Source organism: Tupaia chinensis, unplaced genomic scaffold, assembly GCF_000334495.1.
Source record: "Tupaia chinensis unplaced genomic scaffold, TupChi_1.0 Scaffold000126_2, whole genome shotgun sequence".
Lineage (NCBI taxonomy): Eukaryota > Metazoa > Chordata > Mammalia > Scandentia > Tupaiidae > Tupaia > Tupaia belangeri.
The window spans coordinates 2,691,107-2,711,657 of NW_006159594.1; the positions used below are offsets into that span (position 1 = coordinate 2,691,107).

General features: G+C 43.8%; 1 protein-coding gene across 2 annotated transcripts; it reads right to left on the minus strand.

The window, feature by feature from the left end:
* Window positions 1-206: 206 nt before the first annotated feature.
* SDR39U1 (short chain dehydrogenase/reductase family 39U member 1) lies at window positions 207-4,377 on the minus strand. Of its 2 annotated transcripts, none has more exons than XM_014586309.2 (6): window positions 3,131-4,377; window positions 2,766-2,872; window positions 2,607-2,689; window positions 2,137-2,258; window positions 1,255-1,398; window positions 207-970 (listed from the first exon to the last, which is right to left on the minus strand). In XM_014586309.2, exons 1-6 carry the CDS (start codon window positions 3,144-3,146, stop codon window positions 558-560), a joined length of 885 nt encoding a protein of 294 aa, XP_014441795.1. In that variant the 5' UTR covers window positions 3,147-4,377; the 3' UTR covers window positions 207-557. The 2 variants fall into 2 exon arrangements, with proteins under 2 accessions (XP_014441795.1, XP_014441796.1); XM_014586310.2 differs by lacking the exon at window positions 3,131-4,377 and adding an exon at window positions 3,085-3,126.
* Between the last annotated feature and the right edge of the window lie 16,174 nt (window positions 4,378-20,551).

A 20,551-nucleotide genomic window follows, 5' to 3' on the forward strand; every position in this document is an offset into this window, starting at 1 on the left:
AAATGGATCATCATTTATTTTGTCTTTTAATCTCTACCTTCATCATAGCCTCATGTCTCAAATCTGTGACCAGCTCTTTTGGCAAGGGAGGAACCAAGTTGAGGAAGGGTGAAGAAATGTTGCCTATTATAACTTTAAAAAGCTCATGTAGGGGAGAGTCATCTAGGGTGAAATTCCAGGAGAATCTAAGACAAGAAGAGCCAAAGCTAGTGAGATGATTTATCTTTATTGCCTTAGCTGCAGCACATTCTCTACACAGCATAAAGGAGAACTGGGGCAGCAGTGGGACACCTAGAGAAACTAAACTTGGAAATTCACACAGATTGGAAGGGGTTAAGGTCCCAATTTGATGGGATTACAACCTTATTGACTGGACAGTCTTTATTTAAATACGGTGGAGTGGCAGAACAATGGGGCGGAAAGGGGAATGGAGAGGATTCTCTGAGAACCAGATGGTTTCAGATACAAAGCAGAGAGGCATCTGAGCCTGTCTAAGTATCTGACCAAGAAGCCTCTGTGGAGGGACAAGCCTCAGGCCTCCGTATAAGCCTCCCTGCTCAGGCTACAACTTCCTTCAAGGCGGCCCCTAGCTCTGGGAAGGAATACTGGTAGCCTGTGGCCAGTGTCCGCCTCGGGACCACCTTCTGGCCCTCCAGCAGCATGATGGCACGCTCTCGCCCAAAGACAGCTTGCACCACAGCGCTGGGGAGAGGGATGAAGGCAGGGCGACCCAGGGCACTGCCCAAAGCCTGTGCAAACTCGGCGTTGGTGGTAGTGGAGGCTGGCGCCACGCCATTCAGAACTCCCTGCACGTGGTTTGCTTCAAGGGCATGAGCCATGATTCCTGCCAGGTCCCCGATGTGAATCCAGGGGAAGAACTGGTGGCCTGAGCCGATGGGGCCTCCCAGGCCCAGGCGGAAGGGTAGCAGCATGTGGCCAATGGCACCACCCCCACGGCCCAGCACAACCCCTGGGGCAGACAAGAGGGATGGTTCAAGGAGGCCCTTCAGTCTTGAGGCAGTAACTGCTCCTTCCTGCTCCTCTCAGTTTCCCCTTCCTCACTCTTTGCCCATAAGGACTCAGCTCTGTAATGGAGTTAGGGGCATGGCTCTCCGGGTCTTCCCATCCTATCTGCAGGGTGGCCAGAACTGTGGCAGCCCCCCCACCCCCAAACTCGGCTCCCTGATCCCAACCACTCTCTTGTTCCAGAGAAGACATTCCAACCCATCTGATGCCCAGGCCCTTGGTCCTCACCAGAGCGTACCACCACCTGGCGTGTAGAATCTCCAGGAAGCCTGGCTGCAGCTTCCCATTTGGTTACGAGGTTGGAGAAAAAGTCAAAATCCCCTCCTGGGCTGTCCTCATCATATTCCGCAGTCAGGCTGGGCTGGTAGTAAGCTGCCGGTGAAACAGCACTTGTTTGCCCTACGGGTCCTTCGTAGGCCTGGCCTGCCTCACCCTCTTGGGCCCTTGGGATCTCCTTATGGGAAGACAGAGCTATGGGCATTTTCCCCTTGAACTTCTTCATGACCTGATTGGTTCCAATCCTGGAGAAACTTCTCTGGTTGCAGAACTAAGCAGGCTGCTAGAGTGAGGGTTAAGAACAGAAACATGGGTGCCAGGCTGCCTGAGTTTTAATCTCAGCTCCACCGTTGACCAATTCTGACTTTAGGGAAGTTACTTAATCTCTGTGGAACTTTTGTGTCTGCAAAATGGGAATAACAGTACCTACCTCATAGAGTTTTTGTGAGGGTTAAATGATGTAATATGTATAAAACTTAAAATAGTGGCTGGTATGTATTTTATAATCGTTTGTAATTATTTGGTACCAGAAGTGACTTGGAACAATCAGGAACTCTGTTCTTAAAAAACTATGATGTGAGAAGGGATTTGGGAGTAGGCGGACTTTCCCCTGGTATTGGGAATGGTGCCACTCCTTCCTTTGAGGGCCTCCATTTCTCAGTGAGAGTACACAAGAGTCAGGAGAAATATGCATGGATGAGGGCCTAGGAAGTTACTGTGTTCGGAAAAGCACAGAGCTCCTGGGTGTGTGTAGCTCCAAGGGCCTGAGCTGCCCTCTCCCTCTGCAGCCCTGGTTCTGGCTTGATGTAAGGGGTTGGTGATTTGGTGGCATACCTACACCTGTGACTAAGACCCAGGCCTGGGGAGGTTGTGGGGCCTTGGTAATGGCTTCAGCCAGCATTTGGGTGGTCTCCAGACGGCTGTTGAGCACTTCTTTTCGGAAGGTTTCATTCCACCTGGAGGAGAAACACAGGAATTAAAGTCCACAAAACCCATACATGCCTATATTCCTTCTCTTCTCCCCTGGGGCCCCTTCCATACCCCTTTCTAGTAAAACCATATTTGTGGTTTAAGAGCAATAGTTCATGTCTCTTGCAGAGGAAAATGTCTTTCTTGGTATCCTGAGTTACACGTGAGAAAATAAGTCTACTGGCTGGCTGGGTGGAGGTGCTGGTGAAGGTGGGCTTAGTGCACAGGGGTGGGATGAGTAGTCTGGGTATGGAGTTAGCAACTCCATTATCCACAGCTCCTCAGGGTCGGGCCCTCTCCCTACTCTGCTCTGGGGGATATCCGCAGGGGCTGACCTTCGGAGAGGATTGAGGATGTTCTCTCCTGCCAGGTTGACGGCGGCATCACAGCTGGGCAGCCCCGACTTGGCCAGCTCGTCCTATCAGAGAAAGCACAGCAGTGTCCCCGGCCCCACCCTTAGACCTCCCCACCCAGCTTCGGGAGGAGGCACCTACCCACGTGATCCGACCGGGCCCGGGCTGTCGGGAGACTAATGTCACCTCATGGCCCCTGGCTTTCAGGAGCTGGGTTAGGGCTGTCCCAATGAAGCCAGTCCCGCCACCTGTTAAGGAAACACAGTTTGCTTATAACTGCAGGGGAAAGGGCGCCTTCCTTCCCAGCTTGTGCTCCCTCCTCTGCTGCCATGAGCCCGCAGACTTCCTTCCTCCCCGCGATGCAGAGACACAGGGAGTAGGGAGAGTCGGCTTCTCATGCCAAGGCCAGGCTGCCTGGACACGACACTGATTTTCCAGCAACTGCCTCCCAGTTCTCAACCTTTGGTTAAGCCCGCCCCGCATTCTCCGACTCGGCCCTCCCTTACCCACAAGCACCCGCATAGCGACCAGGACCTAATGCGCTTGCGCAAGATTTAAAGCCCCTCCCTTCGCGGGCCTCTAACCGGACTTTTCTGCGCGTGCGTGTTTTAGACGTGCGCTCCAATTGGGCGGATGGGATTGAGATTGGGCGTGGCCCTTCCTGATACGCAGAAAAATTTATAGATGGGCTGTATCCGCTCTTTAACTGGGAGGCGAGCTAGGCGGTGGGGAGGTTTAGATGGCGGGCAGGAAAGAAAGAGGAGGCGGAAGAGAACAGGTTTTAGTGAAGAAAAAAGTCCCGGAAAACGAACCAAAACAACTCAGTGGAAAGTAAAGTGAATGAGCTTAAACATGAGGGAGTAGATTTTGGCACTGTTGAAAAAAGATTTAAATTAGATATAAAGAAATTTCCCAAAATGCTGCTGAAGAGACAGAAATTATGCAAGAGGGGATATAAGACAAGAAAGATAATGTGAGAAATTATGTCTTTATTTGGTGTCCCATAAGAGAGGAGTAAGAGCAGAGAACGGAGAACATATTTGATAAGATAATAGCTGATTATTTTTTCCAAATTAGTGTAAGACGCAAATTCTCAGAGGTAGCACGCAAAATGAGTTTTGTTTATGAGGTAAGAAAGACCTTCATCTCTAAGGTCATGGTGCCTTTGTTAGGGTAGGACTGGTGCAGTTGCACTCTGTACTTACCACTAAGCACAGAAGCACCAAGACTGGCCTCACACATCTCTCTAGGTTGTGATTGCAAAATTATGTGACAACAACTTTATTGTTTCATAATCAGGGTCATATTGCCTACAGATCTATTGTGAGGAGATGACATGACAGCTAAAAGCCATAACTTCAGATTTAGTGAATACTTACTAGCCTTGGTAGAAGGAAATCTCACATTTTGTGCCTTGGAAATAGGCCCTTTAATTAAGTAGAACTTAAAGTCATGGGGACAAAAAAGCCAAACTCCAGGTGGGTCACTAGGAGGGTCTGCCTTACTGTATGACTTGGTGGTTCTGATACTATTCAACTCATGATGCACAGCTCTGATCACACAGACACTTAGTGTCTACTAGGGCCTGGAGGTATCCTGGGGGTACTTGTCATACAGTAAGTAGTTCTCTACTGCATTTGGCATGGCCTTACTACAGAATTCTAGAGGTCTTTACCATAAATCAGCCATTATGGTTTGTCAGTCACCTCACAGGATGCCTGTTCATATCTATTGTGGATACGTCCATCTCCATGAATTCTGCTGGGTTATGTGGCCAAGTTCCAAGGCTTACTACATAGCAGCTTGAACTTGCTGCAGGATCCTCTTGTTTTGGACGATTCTGTCTGCTGGGTTATGTGGTCAAGTTCCAAGGCTTGCTACATAGCAGCTTGAACGTGCTGCAGGATCCTCTTGTTTTGGACGATTCTCTAAAATTGATAGCAGCCTTCTGAGATGGCCAGTAAATGGGCCAGAACAATATTCTCAAGTGTGTTCTATGCTCCAAAGAGACCTATCAAGTATTACTCTTCTTCATGGTCTATGTCATCAATACAGTGGATCAGGCTGATGTTCTGTAGAGTGTTCAGACATAAAGGTTCCTTCAGACTATACGGGGATAGAACAGGAGGATTACCTTAGTCCCCAGATAAGACTGCTTTCCACCCCAGGTTGAATACAAACTACTCTGATTCTTCTTCCTTATGGAGACTTAAGAACACATGTGTCTGATCAAATATTACATACTAAATGCCAGAGACTGTTGATCTATTCTATAAGGATACAACCTGCAAAATGGCAGCAACAGTTGGGGCTACCACTTGGTGAAATTTAAGGTAGTTCACTGTCATCTGCTATGGTACGTTTCAATTTCCAGGAGACCATCCTTGTATCATTTAAATTTTTGCAGGTGCCACCAAAGTCTGCCAGTTTTACCTGGAAAGTTGTATTGTTTCTGATTTACCATCTTGGACAGAAAAGGAAGGCATCTACATAGGCTTTCATTTAATCTTTATTACTACTTTATACGTGTGTTGGAGCCGACAGGTGGCATGGTAGTTGAGGTACTGGACTACCACATGGTCAACTACTGTTTGAGACCCAAACCTGGTGATTTGCTTTCTCACTTTCCCTTTCTTTCTCACTCTCTCTGTTCAAAATTGAAAATAATTAAAAAAAAGATGATGATGATACATAAAACTAAATAATTCTTTATAAATGTCTCCTATTTTATACATGAAGGAATCAAGAAAATTCTGTTAGCTTATAACTACATATATTCCAAGTACACATTCAAGGACCAAGGTTTTGATCACAGCAGGGCAAGGACCCAATTGATTGACTGTGGGATGGATCAGATTAAGGTTCCATTGGTCACTTGCCATCTTTTAAATACAACTCTACCAGATGGACCATGATTGCATTTTGGGTTTATTAGTAATACTATCAGTTCAGATTCTGTACATAAGAGCCCTCAAAGTGCTGGATATTTTATAGGCAAAGGACTGGAAGAGTATCTACAGAGGGCCAGACCAAGTGTAAGAGGGGATCTCAGATTATCAGTTCTTTCAGATGCAACTAGGGCATTTCTTTAGTGAAGAACAAAAAAAAATTTTTTTGGAGAGAATTTTGTTATAGGGCATGTGTGCTCTCTGGAGAGACAGAGACAGAAAGCAAGAAATCATCCCCCAGGTAGGGGGATGGGGCATGCTGCAATCTCTTCTCTTCCAGTCTCCTCTTGGGATTTTGGGCATGCACGCACATGCACTCAGCATTGAGTTTCAAGCCACTGGGTCCAGGATTTGAATTGTGGTTGATCAGGTGGGAGTCCAGTGCCTTAATCACTATGCCATCTACTGGCCTCTAGAGAAAATGTTTGTAAAATGCTGAACAAAGGGGTCAAAACTAGAAGCAGAAGGTAGGTCAAATGCTTTGTTTTGCTGAAGCTGATAGTTGAGTTTTGATGAGTGTCACATTTTGTGGCATGGGTGTGTTCTCTTTATGATGGGATGGTGGGATCCATGTTACATTGTCTGTACTGTTACAGTACTCAATGATCAAATTACAACGATCAAATGATGTCTCTTTGGTTCCTATAATAACTTGGACCTCCTTGGTGGCAGAAGTGTCTTAAAAATTTGGCTTCAAAAAGTACTGGGTTGTTGGAAAAGTCATGACATTTTTCTGTTTTTCTATGCAAAAATGTGTTGTGAGTTTTCCAATGTCTCAATACTATTTCCTGTCCCCCATGTGGAAGTGAGTCACAACAATATGCTTCTTGGCCTGCTACTTTTCCTGCACCAAAAGTTACTTTAGCACAGGCTTGCAAATAGTTAAGACTCAGTGATATGACTTCCATTATTTATTTATTTAGATTTTTATCATGGGACTTGTATACTCACTGAAGAGAGGCAGAGAGAGACAGAGAGAGGGAAAGTGAGAAATCACCCTACAAGGGGGATGACCATGCTTCAGTCCCTTCTTTTCCATTCTCCTCCTGGGATTTTGGGCATGCATGCACATGCACCTGGCAGGATTTTCAAACCACCAGGTCTGGGACTCAAACTGCGGTTGGCCATGTGAGAGTCCAGCACCTTAACTGCTATGCCACCAGCTAGCCCTTGACTTTCTCTTTTTTTCTTCTGTCTTTGAAGAAGAAGAATTGAGGAATATCCTGTGAATAGAATGGGTTATGGCTTATTTTAGAAGTTTTAACCAAAGAGATGGAGCAGAGAATAGACCAAAAGACTTCATGGATGGGTCTCTCAGGGACTGGGCTCAGACAGGAAAAAAGTCCACAAGTTATTCTCCACTTTCCATTTTAGGTCCACTCTCCACTCTGCTCTGGGGCCCACCTCTGTGGGATGTGTCAAAAGCCACCCTTGTCCTCTGTCTTGCGATTGGAGATAGCCAATAAGAGCACTGGAAGGGGTTGGGGGATGGCAGAGTGTAGAATTCATTCACGCCGTCTCTCCTTGCCAGACCACCAGTTGTCTGTGGGTCCTTCATCTACCACAGCCCACAGCTCCTCTCCTGCCACTGTAACTGGAGCTGGTAGAGGAAGAACTTTGACTCTCTTTCTGGGCCCAGACCCCTTCATGCTAAAGAGTTGGTGATGACTGCTCACTGTTGCTAACTCTGGAGTGTGTTACCACCCTTTCTTGGTTTCCTGTAACTCTAACCCCCTTCGAAGATACTCTCTCTACCGAACTTTTCCTAAATTATTTTTGGTGGTTGTGCCGTCCATCGCTGCTGGAACCTGACAGAAAGGCACTTGGAAGATAAAAATGGAAAGAACAGGTCAGTGTAATTGCTTCACAGGCAGAGGTGGTGCTGGTCACAGAAAATATGTGGTTGCTCATAGTGTGCTTTTCAGAACCAGTGGGCTTTGCAAAGATAAGGTCATGTGCTAGATGGAAATCAGAGAAGATTTTCATCAGGGAAACCAACAAAGGAAAACTAATAAAGATCTTCGCTTGCTGGCTGCTCTTCTTTTAATGATATACTTAATGATGAGGAATGAACCCGAAGTATTGCAGCCAACTCCTCTTCTGGGGAGCTGTCACATTAGATAGCCTTAAAACCTTGACCAACAAAAACAAAAGCCCCAAACACTTAAACTATCCAAATAAGTTGAAAGTACTGAGAGGTTGAATAAGGACAGAAGCCTCTTGTCATTTAATCAAAAACATAGACTCAGTAAATAATAGCCCTAGCCACAAATCACGTAATCTGGACGGAGATCTGTGAACTTTTTCCTCTGTCTCTCTCCAGCCTGGCAGACTGAGAAATCCAGCACACGAAGGGCAGCCTCAGATGGTTTTTGTGAAGTCGTTCAGTCATGGGATATTTTACAGGGAAACGAGGAAAAAAAAAATCAAGGTTTTTTTCCAGGAAAAACTGAGCCTGCTTTAGAACCCGCACACTTATGACACATTTCTCTCCTTTAATTACATGCACTGTGCTCTTGGCATATGGTCAGTATTCAGTGTGTTTGGCTTGTGCAATGTTGGCTTCTTTATCTTGCCCTTAGCATAGGGGAGTCAGCCTGGCCCTGTGGGTTGAATACAACCTCTTGTGCTGAGGGCCCAAGCTCACGCAGCTTCGCACCGTCAACTCTCAGGAGCAAGCAATGGGAACCACTGCAACACCTCAAAGTCAGATCTACTGCTGGATGCGCTTGTCTTTCTTTCTTTCTTTTTTTTTTTTAGTTTTTCCTATAGGGCACGTTTGCTTGCCAGAAAGAGTGACAGAGAGACAGAAAGTGAGAAATCAAGCCCCAGGAGGGATGGCCACGCTGCAATCTCTTCTCCTCCATTCTCCTCTCGGGATCTTGGGCACGCACGCACACTTGCCCGGTGTGAGTTTAAGTCACCAGGTCCGGGACTCAAACCGCGGTTGACTACATGGGAGTCCAGCAACATAGCCATTATGCTAACTGCTGGTTCCAGCAATGGGAACCACTGCAACACCTCAAAGTCAGATCTGCTGCTGGATGTGCTTGTCTTTCTGACTGTTCCACATGGAGCTCGTTTGATGGAATCACTGGCATGGGCTGGTTTGGGGCAGGGCTTGGAGTGTCCAATTACTCCCATGAATCCCCCAGCACTAGGCCTGGGAGCCCTGAGTCTCTCCCATACTTTCTGCACCAGGGACCTGGGCCCACAAATTTGGAGAAGGTCTTTCTGCTATATGTGCTCTCTTTCAATTTATATTCTGGACTCCTATAGTAGTGTTTCATAAAATGTATCTTACTGGGGACCAGCAGGTGGTGTGGTGGCTAAGGCGCTAGAAAACTCCCACATGGCCGACCAGGGTTTGAGTACTTAATCTGGTGGCTTGCTTTCTCACTTTCTCTCTCTCTCACTCTCACCCTCTGTCTCTCTCTGATCAAACTAAAAAATAAATGAATGAATAAATAAAATAAATAATTATTAAAAAAAGAAAATATCTCTTACTCTTTTGTGTTTTATGTTTAACCATGTCCATTATTAAAAAAAATCAATGCAATGATTTTGAAATTGAAAAATTCTCAGTAATTTATAATTTCACAGACAGGTGCTCCCATTACGGCATACACATGTATTTTTTCTTTGCCTCAATATGACGTTACACTAGGACTAGAGGCAGGATAATGGCTCCATGTGGGAGAGAAAATGATTTCAGAAGCCTGGTGTACCCTGACATATACAAGGGAAGGGTCGTGTTTCAAGTAGAAAGGAGGGGATCATCTTTTTTGTATTAGATACTGTGTCAGAAACACTAAAAAGGGGTCTATTGTAAAAACTTTCAAGCATATGCAAAAATAGAGAGGACAGTATAGTGAACCCAATGTGCCTCAACCATCATCAATTCATGGGCATTTTAGTTTCATTTTCACGTTCCATTTTCCTTCTCATGGCGACCTTCCTTCCACAGATCCTCCTCCCCTGATAATTTTTAAGCAAACATCAGACATAAACAAGTATTCTCACCAGCCACACCATGGCCCTCATACTTAAATGCATGGGTCTCAAGTTAGGGGAATGAGTTGGTGCTAATTCATTGTTTGCCCCATTCTTCCAGGAGCCTCACCAAAACCCCATTATGTCCCCTTCTTTGTTGTGGGTAGGGCAGGGTCTCTTGCTTCTTGCTCTTGGTGGTGTCTCATAGCAGCTGGACCTATGGGGTCTGTCCCAGGAAGGTGTCACCTTGGACCCCGGGGGCATGACTAGAGAAGTGAGGTGAGGGGAGGATAGACCACTTGGAGAGGTATGATGCTCTGTTACGACATTTCAAGAGTGAGCTTGGGTTTGAATTGTTGGAAGTGTTCTGTGTGAACACAGAATGCAGATACAGGCTCTTGGGGTAGAAATGGCCAGGAAGTAGATTTTAGTTCAAGAACTTTCTAATCATCTGAGTGGTCAGGAAAGGGAGTAGCTGCCCAGGCTTGATGATCACTAGGCAAGGGCAAGGTAGGAGAATTTCAGTCTTTGGTTAAGCTGGTACATGAGTAAGTTAACTAAATTCCTCTAAAAGGACCAGCGATACAGAGAAAATACCCTTTGTGAAGAAGCATGAACTCTGTGTGACCATGCGTGGAAGACCTTTTCACTTTCTGAGTCCTATTTACACATTTAGGATTTTGGACTAGATGATAACAATAGTAGCTATGTTGAGTCTATGTTTTTTTTTTAGCGGTTTTTGCTACAGGGCCTGTGTGATCACTAGAAAGACAGAGAGAGAGAGAGAGATAGAAAGCGAGAAATCACCCCCCTGGGTGTATGGCCATGCCACAATCCCTTCTCCTCCATTCTTCTCTCGGGATTCTGGGCATGCATGCACACACACCCGACATGAGTTTAAGCCACCGTGTCCAGGACTCGAACTGCGGTCGACCACATGGGAGTCCAGTGACGTAGCCATTACACCATCTGCTGGTCCTGAGTGTATGTTTTTTAAGCAAGTTCATTTAATGCTGACACCAACTGAATGAAATAGGTACTATAATCTATACTTTTCTGCATTTTCCAGTATGTAGAAACTGAGACACAGGCAGTAAGCATTTCGCCAAAGTCATACAGCTATTATGTGGTAGAGCTGGGATTTAAACTCAGGCAGTGGGTTTCAGAGCTAGCATGCTTACCACGACACCGTACTTGGTATTAGAGAAAAGTCTGAGTGTTCTAGCCCTAATCATACTGTGATACCAGGATTAAACGAGATCATGTATGTGAACTTTGCAATATTCTATTTAAATGACACACTTGCTGGACCTGGTGGTCAGGAGGGGAGGGAGCACTTTGAACGACTTGCAGGGACAACCAGGCTGGAGAAGGACAGGCATCGGGAGACCTGCAGTTGAGCTGGGCTCTGAGTTTGTGGCCAGGCAAAGCAGGGCTGGGAAGAGAAGGGTGTGAGAGGTGGGCCTGGGCAAGGTTCCTAGCAGCCGGCTTCCGTAAGTGGGGGAGAGAGCCTGACCCTGATGGGAAGGCCCCCATCTCTTTCTGGTGGCATGAGTAGGACTCTGAAGGAATTTAGGCCATGCCTCTCTTGCCTCCTTCAGGTGATTTCCCTTCACTCTACCCCATTCATAGTGGGTGGGGTGGGTAGGAGACAGGGGCGAGGGGGAGATTCCTGCCCCCTCCAATGAAGGAGCCTGGCAGAGGGGCCTGGCACAGCATGGGCATGTGTAAGAAATGGGTGCATGCCTACAGAGCTTGTGGTGGCAGGGACCCTGAGGGTAGCTGCAGGAGGCTTGGGTGACTGAGACGTCTCAGAGCTGCTCACACTCTCTTTTTGGCTCCCCGAATGCAGTTCAGCCATGAGGTGAGCTACTGAGGCTGAGAGAACCCACTGCTCTCTGTACTCAGGGCAGCAAAATGGAGACCCAAGAGCAAGCAGAAGGAGGCACCTGAAGCTGCACTCTGATGGGAGAAAAGAAAAAAGAAACTGAGGCATAACAGAGGACTAAAGACCCTTCTCTTCCAGTCTATTTTCTCTTCTCCAAGTACTGGGCTGAGAAAGTAGATTCTGTTAGCTGCTAGTGGGAGGTTAAGGGAGAGGGTGACCAGAGGCTGAGTTATAACTCCTGAGGCCCTGTTAGGAGAGTGGTCCTGTCCTGCCTCCAGCTCTCTTTAGGACACTTAAGCCCCAGGTCGCTAGCTCCTTCACCTCCTCACTTTGCTCTCCCGGGACACACATTAACTATTTACTTTGAGGTAGGTAAAGGTCACGGACTAGTTTGGAGGGAACTGTCAATGCTCTGCAGGAGGACTTGCCAACTCTCTCATCTCCAAATTTCCCATTCTTGTGGGCAAAGTCTAATTCTAGAGTCCAGCAGACGAGCTTTGTCTCCTAGGGACTGCTCTGGCTGGATCCATAGATGATCCTATAAAAATCTTCTGTTCTTTCCTCTTGAGCTGGCTGGAATCTCCGAAGAAGACACATGTACATCTTTCCTGGGGAGGAAAGGCATGGATGCTAGTGTTCTGGAAGCAAAGAGAGGGAAGAGAGTTGGTGGGGAGGACAGACGGTGTGTCTCAGAATCCAGATTTCAAAGAGTACTTGCTTGTCCTGTTTTCATATAATGTACCTTCCTTCAGCTTTACCTTTTGAACCTCAAACCAGAAACTCTATTTCATATTCTTTGGTGGATAAACTCCAACCTTTTGGTGGACATCCTGCTGTGAGGGGTGATGGTGTGTGGGGGGTTGTGTTCTGGTAGTCTTAGAATTGCTACCAATTCCTTTTTTTTCCTGTAGCAAAGATATTTATTTATTTTTTATTATATATTTTAAAAGAGATTTTACTATAGGGTACGTGTGCTCACCAGAGAGACAGAAAGAAAGAAATCACCCCCTTCCCCAGGGGATGGTCATGCCACAATCTCTTCTTCTCCATTCTCCTCTTGGGATTTTGGACCCACTCACACACATGCCTGGTGTGAGTTTTAAGCCACCAGGACTTGAACCGTGGTTGACTACATGGGTGTCCAGTGATGTAAACATGACGCCATCCACTGGTTCCACAGAGACATTTATCAATTGTCTTTTTGCTAATGTTTTTCAGTTTATCTATTTATTTACATTTAATCACTATACAGTGTACAACATGGTTTTTCCCAGCATGAGTATCGTGCATATTAATTAAGTCAAAGACATTTTCATATTTATTATTATCAACCTTTCATTCTTATGTCTGTTAAATTTTTTCCCCTGATCCCCTCCCTCTCACACCCTCTTATCCTCCCTCTATTATTGAATCCCTTCTATATTGGCTCTAGTGTCTATAGTTGCCCTCCTGATATTATACCTTATAATCTTTCAGTTTCTGAAATCGAGTGCAGACATTGGTATATTTTTAGTGGGGACATACAATGCCTCTCTTTCATAGTTCGGCCTGCTTTGCTTAGTTTAATGCCACCAATTCCTTTTGAGGATTGGGTAATGTAAGTTAGGTTGGTTTTCAGCTTTCTCTCCAAGTGGCATAGGAACTACCAGGCTTATTTCATTCTTTAAAAATGTTTTGAGGGACCAGCAGATGGCGTAATGTTTATGTCACTGGACTCTCACATGGCCGGCCTACCATGGTTTTAGTCCTGGACCCAGCAGCTTGGAACTCATGCCAGGTGTGTGTATGTTCCTGCCCAAAATCCTGAGAGGAGAAGGGATTGCTGTGTGGCCATCCTCCCTGGGAGTTCATTTCTCACTTTCTGTCTTTCCAGCAAGTGCACATACCCTATAGGAAAAATCTTTCTTAAAATAAATAAATAAATAAAAATGTTGTTGGTATGATCTCCTCTCCTCTCTGAGAGAGAGACAAATATATGAAAAATTTCTCTGTCGAGAAATAGAAATCCATTTAAAAAAAATCCCGTTACTGACATATTAGAATGGTTTCTGGAGGGAGAGAAAAATCTGTGTGGATTCAATGTGCTTTTTCTTGCTGAGTCCAATTGTTCTAAATTTTAATGAGATCAGACTAAATTTTTTTATTTTGTTGTGTCACTGGGAAAAATGACCTTACCCTGATGTCTCTATTTTTTATTTTATTTTTATTCAATTATTCTCTGTTATTATCTTTCTTATTTGAGACAGAAAGAAAGAAATCACCCCCTTCCCCAGGGGATGGTCATGCCACAATCTCTTCTTCTCCATTCTCCTCTTGGGATTTTGGACCCACTCACACACATGCCTGGTGTGAGTTTTAAGCCACCAGGACTTGAACCGTGGTTGACTACATGGGTGTCCAGTGATGTAAACATGACGCCATCCACTGGTTCCACAGAGACATTTATCAATTGTCTTTTTGCTAATGTTTTTCAGTTTATCTATTTATTTACATTTAATCACTATACAGTGTACAACATGGTTTTTCCCAGCATGAGTATCGTGCATATTAATTAAGTCAAAGACATTTTCATATTTATTATTATCAACCTTTCATTCTTATGTCTGTTAAATTTTTTCCCCTGATCCCCTCCCTCTCACACCCTCTTATCCTCCCTCTATTATTGAATCCCTTCTATATTGGCTCTAGTGTCTATAGTTGCCCTCCTGATATTATACCTTATAATCTTTCAGTTTCTGAAATCGAGTGCAGACATTGGTATATTTTTAGTGGGGACATACAATGCCTCTCTTTCATAGTTCGGCCTGCTTTGCTTAGTTTAATGCCACCAATTCCTTTTGAGGATTGGGTAATGTAAGTTAGGTTGGTTTTCAGCTTTCTCTCCAAGTGGCATAGGAACTACCAGGCTTATTTCATTCTTTAAAAATGTTTTGAGGGACCAGCAGATGGCGTAATGTTTATGTCACTGGACTCTCACATGGCCGGCCTACCATGGTTTTAGTCCTGGACCCAGCAGCTTGGAACTCATGCCAGGTGTGTGTATGTTCCTGCCCAAAATCCTGAGAGGAGAAGGGATTGCTGTGTGGCCATCCTCCCTGGGAGTTCATTTCTCACTTTCTGTCTTTCCAGCAAGTGCACATACCCTATAGGAAAAATCTTTCTTAAAATAAATAAATAAATAAAAATGTTGTTGGTATGATCTCCTCTCCTCTCTGAGAGAGAGACAAATATATGAAAAATTTCTCTGTCGAGAAATAGAAATCCATTTAAAAAAAATCCCGTTACTGACATATTAGAATGGTTTCTGGAGGGAGAGAAAAATCTGTGTGGATTCAATGTGCTTTTTCTTGCTGAGTCCAATTGTTCTAAATTTTAATGAGATCAGACTAAATTTTTTTATTTTGTTGTGTCACTGGGAAAAATGACCTTACCCTGATGTCTCTATTTTTTATTTTATTTTTATTCAATTATTCTCTGTTATTATCTTTCTTATTTTCTCCCTTTTATTTTCTATGAATAACTTTACCCTGTTGGTTTTTTCCCCTGACTTTAATTTTAATATTGGCCTCATTAATGTTCAACATTTCTTATTTTCTCATTTTTTTGAGAGGTTTTCACTATAGGGCTTGTGTGCTCACCAGAAAAACAGAGAAAGACAGAGAGACAGAAAGCAAGAAATCACCCCCCCCCCCCCCCCCCCGGGGAGGGGCGGACACGCCAACCTCCTCTCCCCCTCCTCCATTCTCCTCTCGGGATCTTGGGCATGCACGCACACATGGCCGTCGTGAGTTTAAGCCACTGGGTTCGGGACTCAAACTGCTGTCGACTACATGGGAGTCCAGCGATGTAACCATTACGCCATCTGCTGGTCCCAAGCATTTATTTTCAATTACTTGCTTTTAAGGCTATAATTGGCCCCAAAAGTCTTATTTTGTTGCATACTAAAGGTTATCTATCTCTATCTATCTATCATCCATCTGTCTATCTATCTCTCTCTCTCTCCTCATTCATGATAGAGCATGTACACACATGACAGACAGAGGAAGAGAGAGAGAGGAACTGGGAAAGTGCCCCCTATGTGCCTTGGCCACACTGTAATCCCTTCTCCATTTTCCCTACTTTCAGATATTTGGGTAATCACACACATACCCAGTGTGTTTTTCAAGTTGCTGTGCACAGGACTCAAACCATACAGATGATCATGTGGAATCCAACTGCGATGATGTCATGTATTTAACAAAAATAGTCAGAATGTACATGTGTTTTCCAGAGAGAGCAAGAAAGACAGAGGTGGGGGGGGGTGAGGGAAGAAAAATTCCCCAATGGGCTGTGATCATATTGCAATCTCTCTCTTTTTTTTTAAATTGCACATTCAGTATTTTATTTTATTTTATTTTATTTTTTTTTGAATTTTGAATGTGTTTTATGTATACACAACTATACTGTCAAAGTGTAGCATCCTATGTTTTTTTATTACATTTTTTCTTTCTTTATTTACATTCATTCACTGTACATCATTATAGCATACAAAATGAGATTTTTCCATTGAGAATACACTGTATATACACTCAATCAAGCACATCAACATATGTGTTATTGTCAACAAATCATTTTCCATTTCTTGTTTTCTGTATACTTTGCCTTTTTTCCCATCCTTGATTCCCTATCTCACCCTCTGCCATCTCCCACCCTCCTCCCACACTGTGTCTGGTATCTATTGTTGCTTTCTATGCCTCCCCCATTTTATTGTTTCACTAAATATCTTAATAAATCTAAATATTTTCAATAGCAAGCACAGCTGATATGTACATATCCATGAACACAAGACTGACTTTAGGCATAAACCTCAGTGAATAGAATGAACATACTGTAAAGTAGCACCTAACTAGGGCTATATAGCTTAACTGCAGTCATCAAATAGGTATTTCTAATGCCTTTTTTTTTTTCTTCTGAAAATTTTTTTTTTATTAATTTACATTCATTCCCTGAGCATCATCACAACATTCTAAATGTGGTTTCCCATCTAGAATATACTATATAGTGGCTTAATAATGCATGTTATCATCCATAATAGTCCATTTCTACGTTCATATATATGTTTTTTACCCCATGTCTAGCCCTCTGCCCTATTCCACTCTCTTACTACACTATCTCTGCTGTCTACAGTTGTCTTCAATTCCTTTTCCCCCAACATTTCGTTGATCACACAATATCATAAGTAATCTAACTACTTTCAATAGCAAGATCAGCCGATGGTTTCAAGAAAAGCAGTTTTGAACTGGTAAGGATATTTCTTTGAAACTTAAAGCCTAGAAACAGGTTAGTATTCTGTTCAAATAGTCGGAACATGAATCTATTGATAGCTGAAGACAGGACAAAAATCCTTAAAACCGGACAACAAAGCTTAGAAGAAAAGCAGCAATATTTTAGTCAAGTCGTAGAATACTGTTTCATCAGTTCAGTCTCATGTACTTAATCTTTCTTCTGTATCTGTTGAGGTTCGATGTTCCAGATTGAAATCTGGGATGTAATACTCAACTCCAGCTTTTGGCCCTACAATTAAGTTGCCCATTTTCTTAGTTTCTGAACTCTTATTTCTGTGTGTCTGCATTTAATTTTACTGACATAGCACTCCCTTAAGAACTTCTTGGAGATCCGGTCTGGTGCTGGTAAATTCTTTCAGGTTTTGTTTATCTGGGAAAGTTCGTGTCTTTTCTTCCCAAATGAACGATAACCTTGCTGGGTACAGAATTCTCGGTTGAAATTGCTTTTCCCTTAATACTTTGAATACATTTTCCCATTCTCTCCTCGCTCTCATTGTTTCCGATGAGAGGTCTGCCGTTAGTCTGATGGGATACCCTTTGTAGGTAACTTGCCTTTTTTCTCTTGCCAGTCTTAGTATCTTGTCTTTGTCTGTGGTTTTGGTCAATCTGGCTATAATGTGTCTTGGAGAAGATCTTCTTGGGTTGATTCTATTTGGGGTCCTCTGTATTTCTTGGGAATGGATCTTTGAGTGCCTCTCCAGGTTTGGAAAATTTTCTTGTAAGATTTCATGGAATAGATTATCAATGCCCTTATGAGTCTCTTCACCTTCTGGGATGCCTATTATCCGGATGTTTGGACGTTTGATGGTATCTAGTACTTCTCGCATATTATTCTCAAATTTTTGGGCCATTTTCTCAGTCTTCGCGGTGGATTTTTCTAGGCCAACCATTTTCTCTTCTACATTAGAGATTCTATTTTCTGTATGATCTAGTCTGCTGGTTCCCCTAGTCTGCTTTTAATACTTTCAAGGGAGATTTTGACTTCTTGTATTATAGCCTTCATCTCTAACAGTTCCATCTGATTCTTTTGTAAAGTGTGAAATTCCTCTTTTAGATCTAGCATGAATTTCCTCACCTCCTGGAACTCTTCAACTCCTTTCTCCTTCCTCTTCAGCAGTTCCTTGTCTCTCTTCTCTTCCATCTCTGTTAGCTTTGCCATTATGAATGTTCTGAATTCTTTATCAGACATTTCCATGATTTCCATTGAACTGTGTGTGGATAAAGAGGAGCTATCCTTTTCCCTTGTGGGAGAGGTATTTTCCTGCTTCCCCATATTTCTTGTGGTCCTGCAGCGATTTCTAGTCATCTGGTGGATGGTCGATACTGCAATCTCTTCATTCCTCCATCCTGTCAGGACTTTGGGGCATGCTCACAAATGTAACCAGCATATTTTTTCAAGCCATTAGGGTCAGGATTCAAACTGTATGGTCAGCTGTGTGGGATCTGGCTCCCTTAAACATTAAGTTATAGGGCTAGTATGTCATTTAAAAATGTTTCTTTTGTTTACCACTTTATTTTTGTCATTCCTAGAAATAAAATTACTGTCTTAGAGAATAAACAACACACCAGAATATTATGTCAACTTTGCTAAGGCTGGAAATTGTTTCCCAGAATCCCTTGTCTTTCTAGTTCTGGGTTAGAGTTGACCGAAAAAAGAACTTGTGCAAGATTTAGAAAGAAGAAGCAAAGCAGAAGTCATTATTTATTTATTTATTTATTTATTTATTTATTTATTTATATTTTGGAGAGGTTTTCACTATAGGGTGCATGCACTCGCCAGACAGACAGAGACATAGAGAAAGAAAGTGAAAATCACCCCCCAGGGGGGACGGTCATGCCACAATCCCTTCTCCTCCATTCTCCTCTCGGGATCTTGGGCACGCACGCACACACGCCCGGCGTGAGTTCTAAGCCACCGGGTCCGGGATGCGAACCGCGGTTGACTACGTGGGAGTCCAGCGACATAGCCATTGCGCTAACTGCTGGTTCCCAAGAAGTCATTATTTTTAGGAGGTTATGTAGCAGAGACAGAAAGATATAAGAGCTTATCATGACACCTTGTCATGCAGGTCCTCATGGCACTCCTCTGCTGTGTCCAGTTCATCTTCCCAACTGCTGGTGATTTGTGGAGGTCCCAGGGTCCTACTGTGAGCTGCTTGGCTGTGAACCTACAGAAGCAGCAGCTGCACAGAAGCAACAGATAGTTCAGAGGAGGCAGTCTCTATAGACCTCTCCATCAGCTCCTCCTTCCTAGTCCCACTTCAGCAGGACTTGGCCCTTCAGGTTTCTTTGCAAACCACTGACATATCCAGTGTCAGTGCCTTCAGATGGATTGATTAGTGACTGTTTCTTTGATTCTATGACATCTTCTCTTCCAGACTCTCCCTTCCTTGGTTCTTCCCACATTTGCATAAGGTCCAACTCTTGTAATAAACCCCTTATTTCCATAATACTTACATGGTTCTAATTTCCTGACTGTAGGGTCTCATACAACATCTCTTATGGTTCTCAGTTTAGAATGGAGCCCAGAGTGAGAGAAGGCCTAGCAGCTGGCCCAAGCAGCATTACCACTTTGGCTGTTGACCTAGTAGATAACAACAGAACTTGAATTCTGTGATAGAGATGTCATGTGGAATCTGGCAAATCCTGAAGGAGGCTCAGTAGAGACGCCTAAGATTTTAGAGCAGAGCTGTGTACTCTCTACAGACATCTGTTGTCCTTTTGAGAAAAATCTCCTTGCTAGTTTTTGAGTTTGGTTGAGAATAAATGTCAGGTCAGTAGATGTGAAGTGACATTGCAACCTGAGCTGTTTCCCAAGAACTGTCATACTGTGATCTGCAAGTCATAAAGTGGAGCATGTGAACAGTGGACCAACATTCATTAGAAGTGGTGCAAACATATGAGATTGTGCTTAATGTTTGATGACCACACAGCTCAACTCCCATGGCATCTACTGTCTATTACTACTTCTCTCCAAGTCCATATTCACGCTGTCTATGTCCAGTTAATTGAGGGTGAAGAAAATTGCACCTGGCTTACAGATGGCTTCTTTGATTGGTTGGCATCACCTGTTATGACCTAATTAAGTACTGCAGCCACAGTCAAAATATTCTTGAAAGATGTGACAGAATCTCAAACTGTACATCTAGTTTTCCACTTTGAAGGAGAGAGTATACTGGAGGTATGAGTCCACTCTGACTCAGAGGTAGTAATACCCAGTGGTTTATGAGAATCAGCATTCAAAACTGGTTAAAGAGATGGCTCTTGGAATGGGTGTCATGTGGGAAGATGCTGGGTCAGATGTAAGTGTGTGTCAAAGGTCTCTCACCACAGAGGAGCTTCTCCGTATGCAGGTAAACACAATACTCCATTCTGCCTTTGCTATCTAGCCTCAGAGATGGGGGTTATGCAAAAACTCAACAATATGGGCTTCCTTCCGGAAATGATCTGACGACTGCCACTGCTGGTGCACAGCCTGACAACAGCAAAACAGTTGCAGAGGTCAAAATAGAACTCCCAAATGATACCACCTGCAGGGTGAGGGATTCTGGTGGTGGATTGGTTACATCAGATTCCTTTAATCATGAAAACATTTATGATTTGCTGTCATAGCAACAAACACCATGGAAAAATAGTTGTTGTCCTTGATTACAAGGACTATTGAATGCTTTCATTATCATCACACAGTATTGCTTCTGACCAAGGAACTTACAGCAAAAGCAATGAGGCAGTTGGCTTGCAACCATGGGATTCACTACCCTTTACCCTTCACAT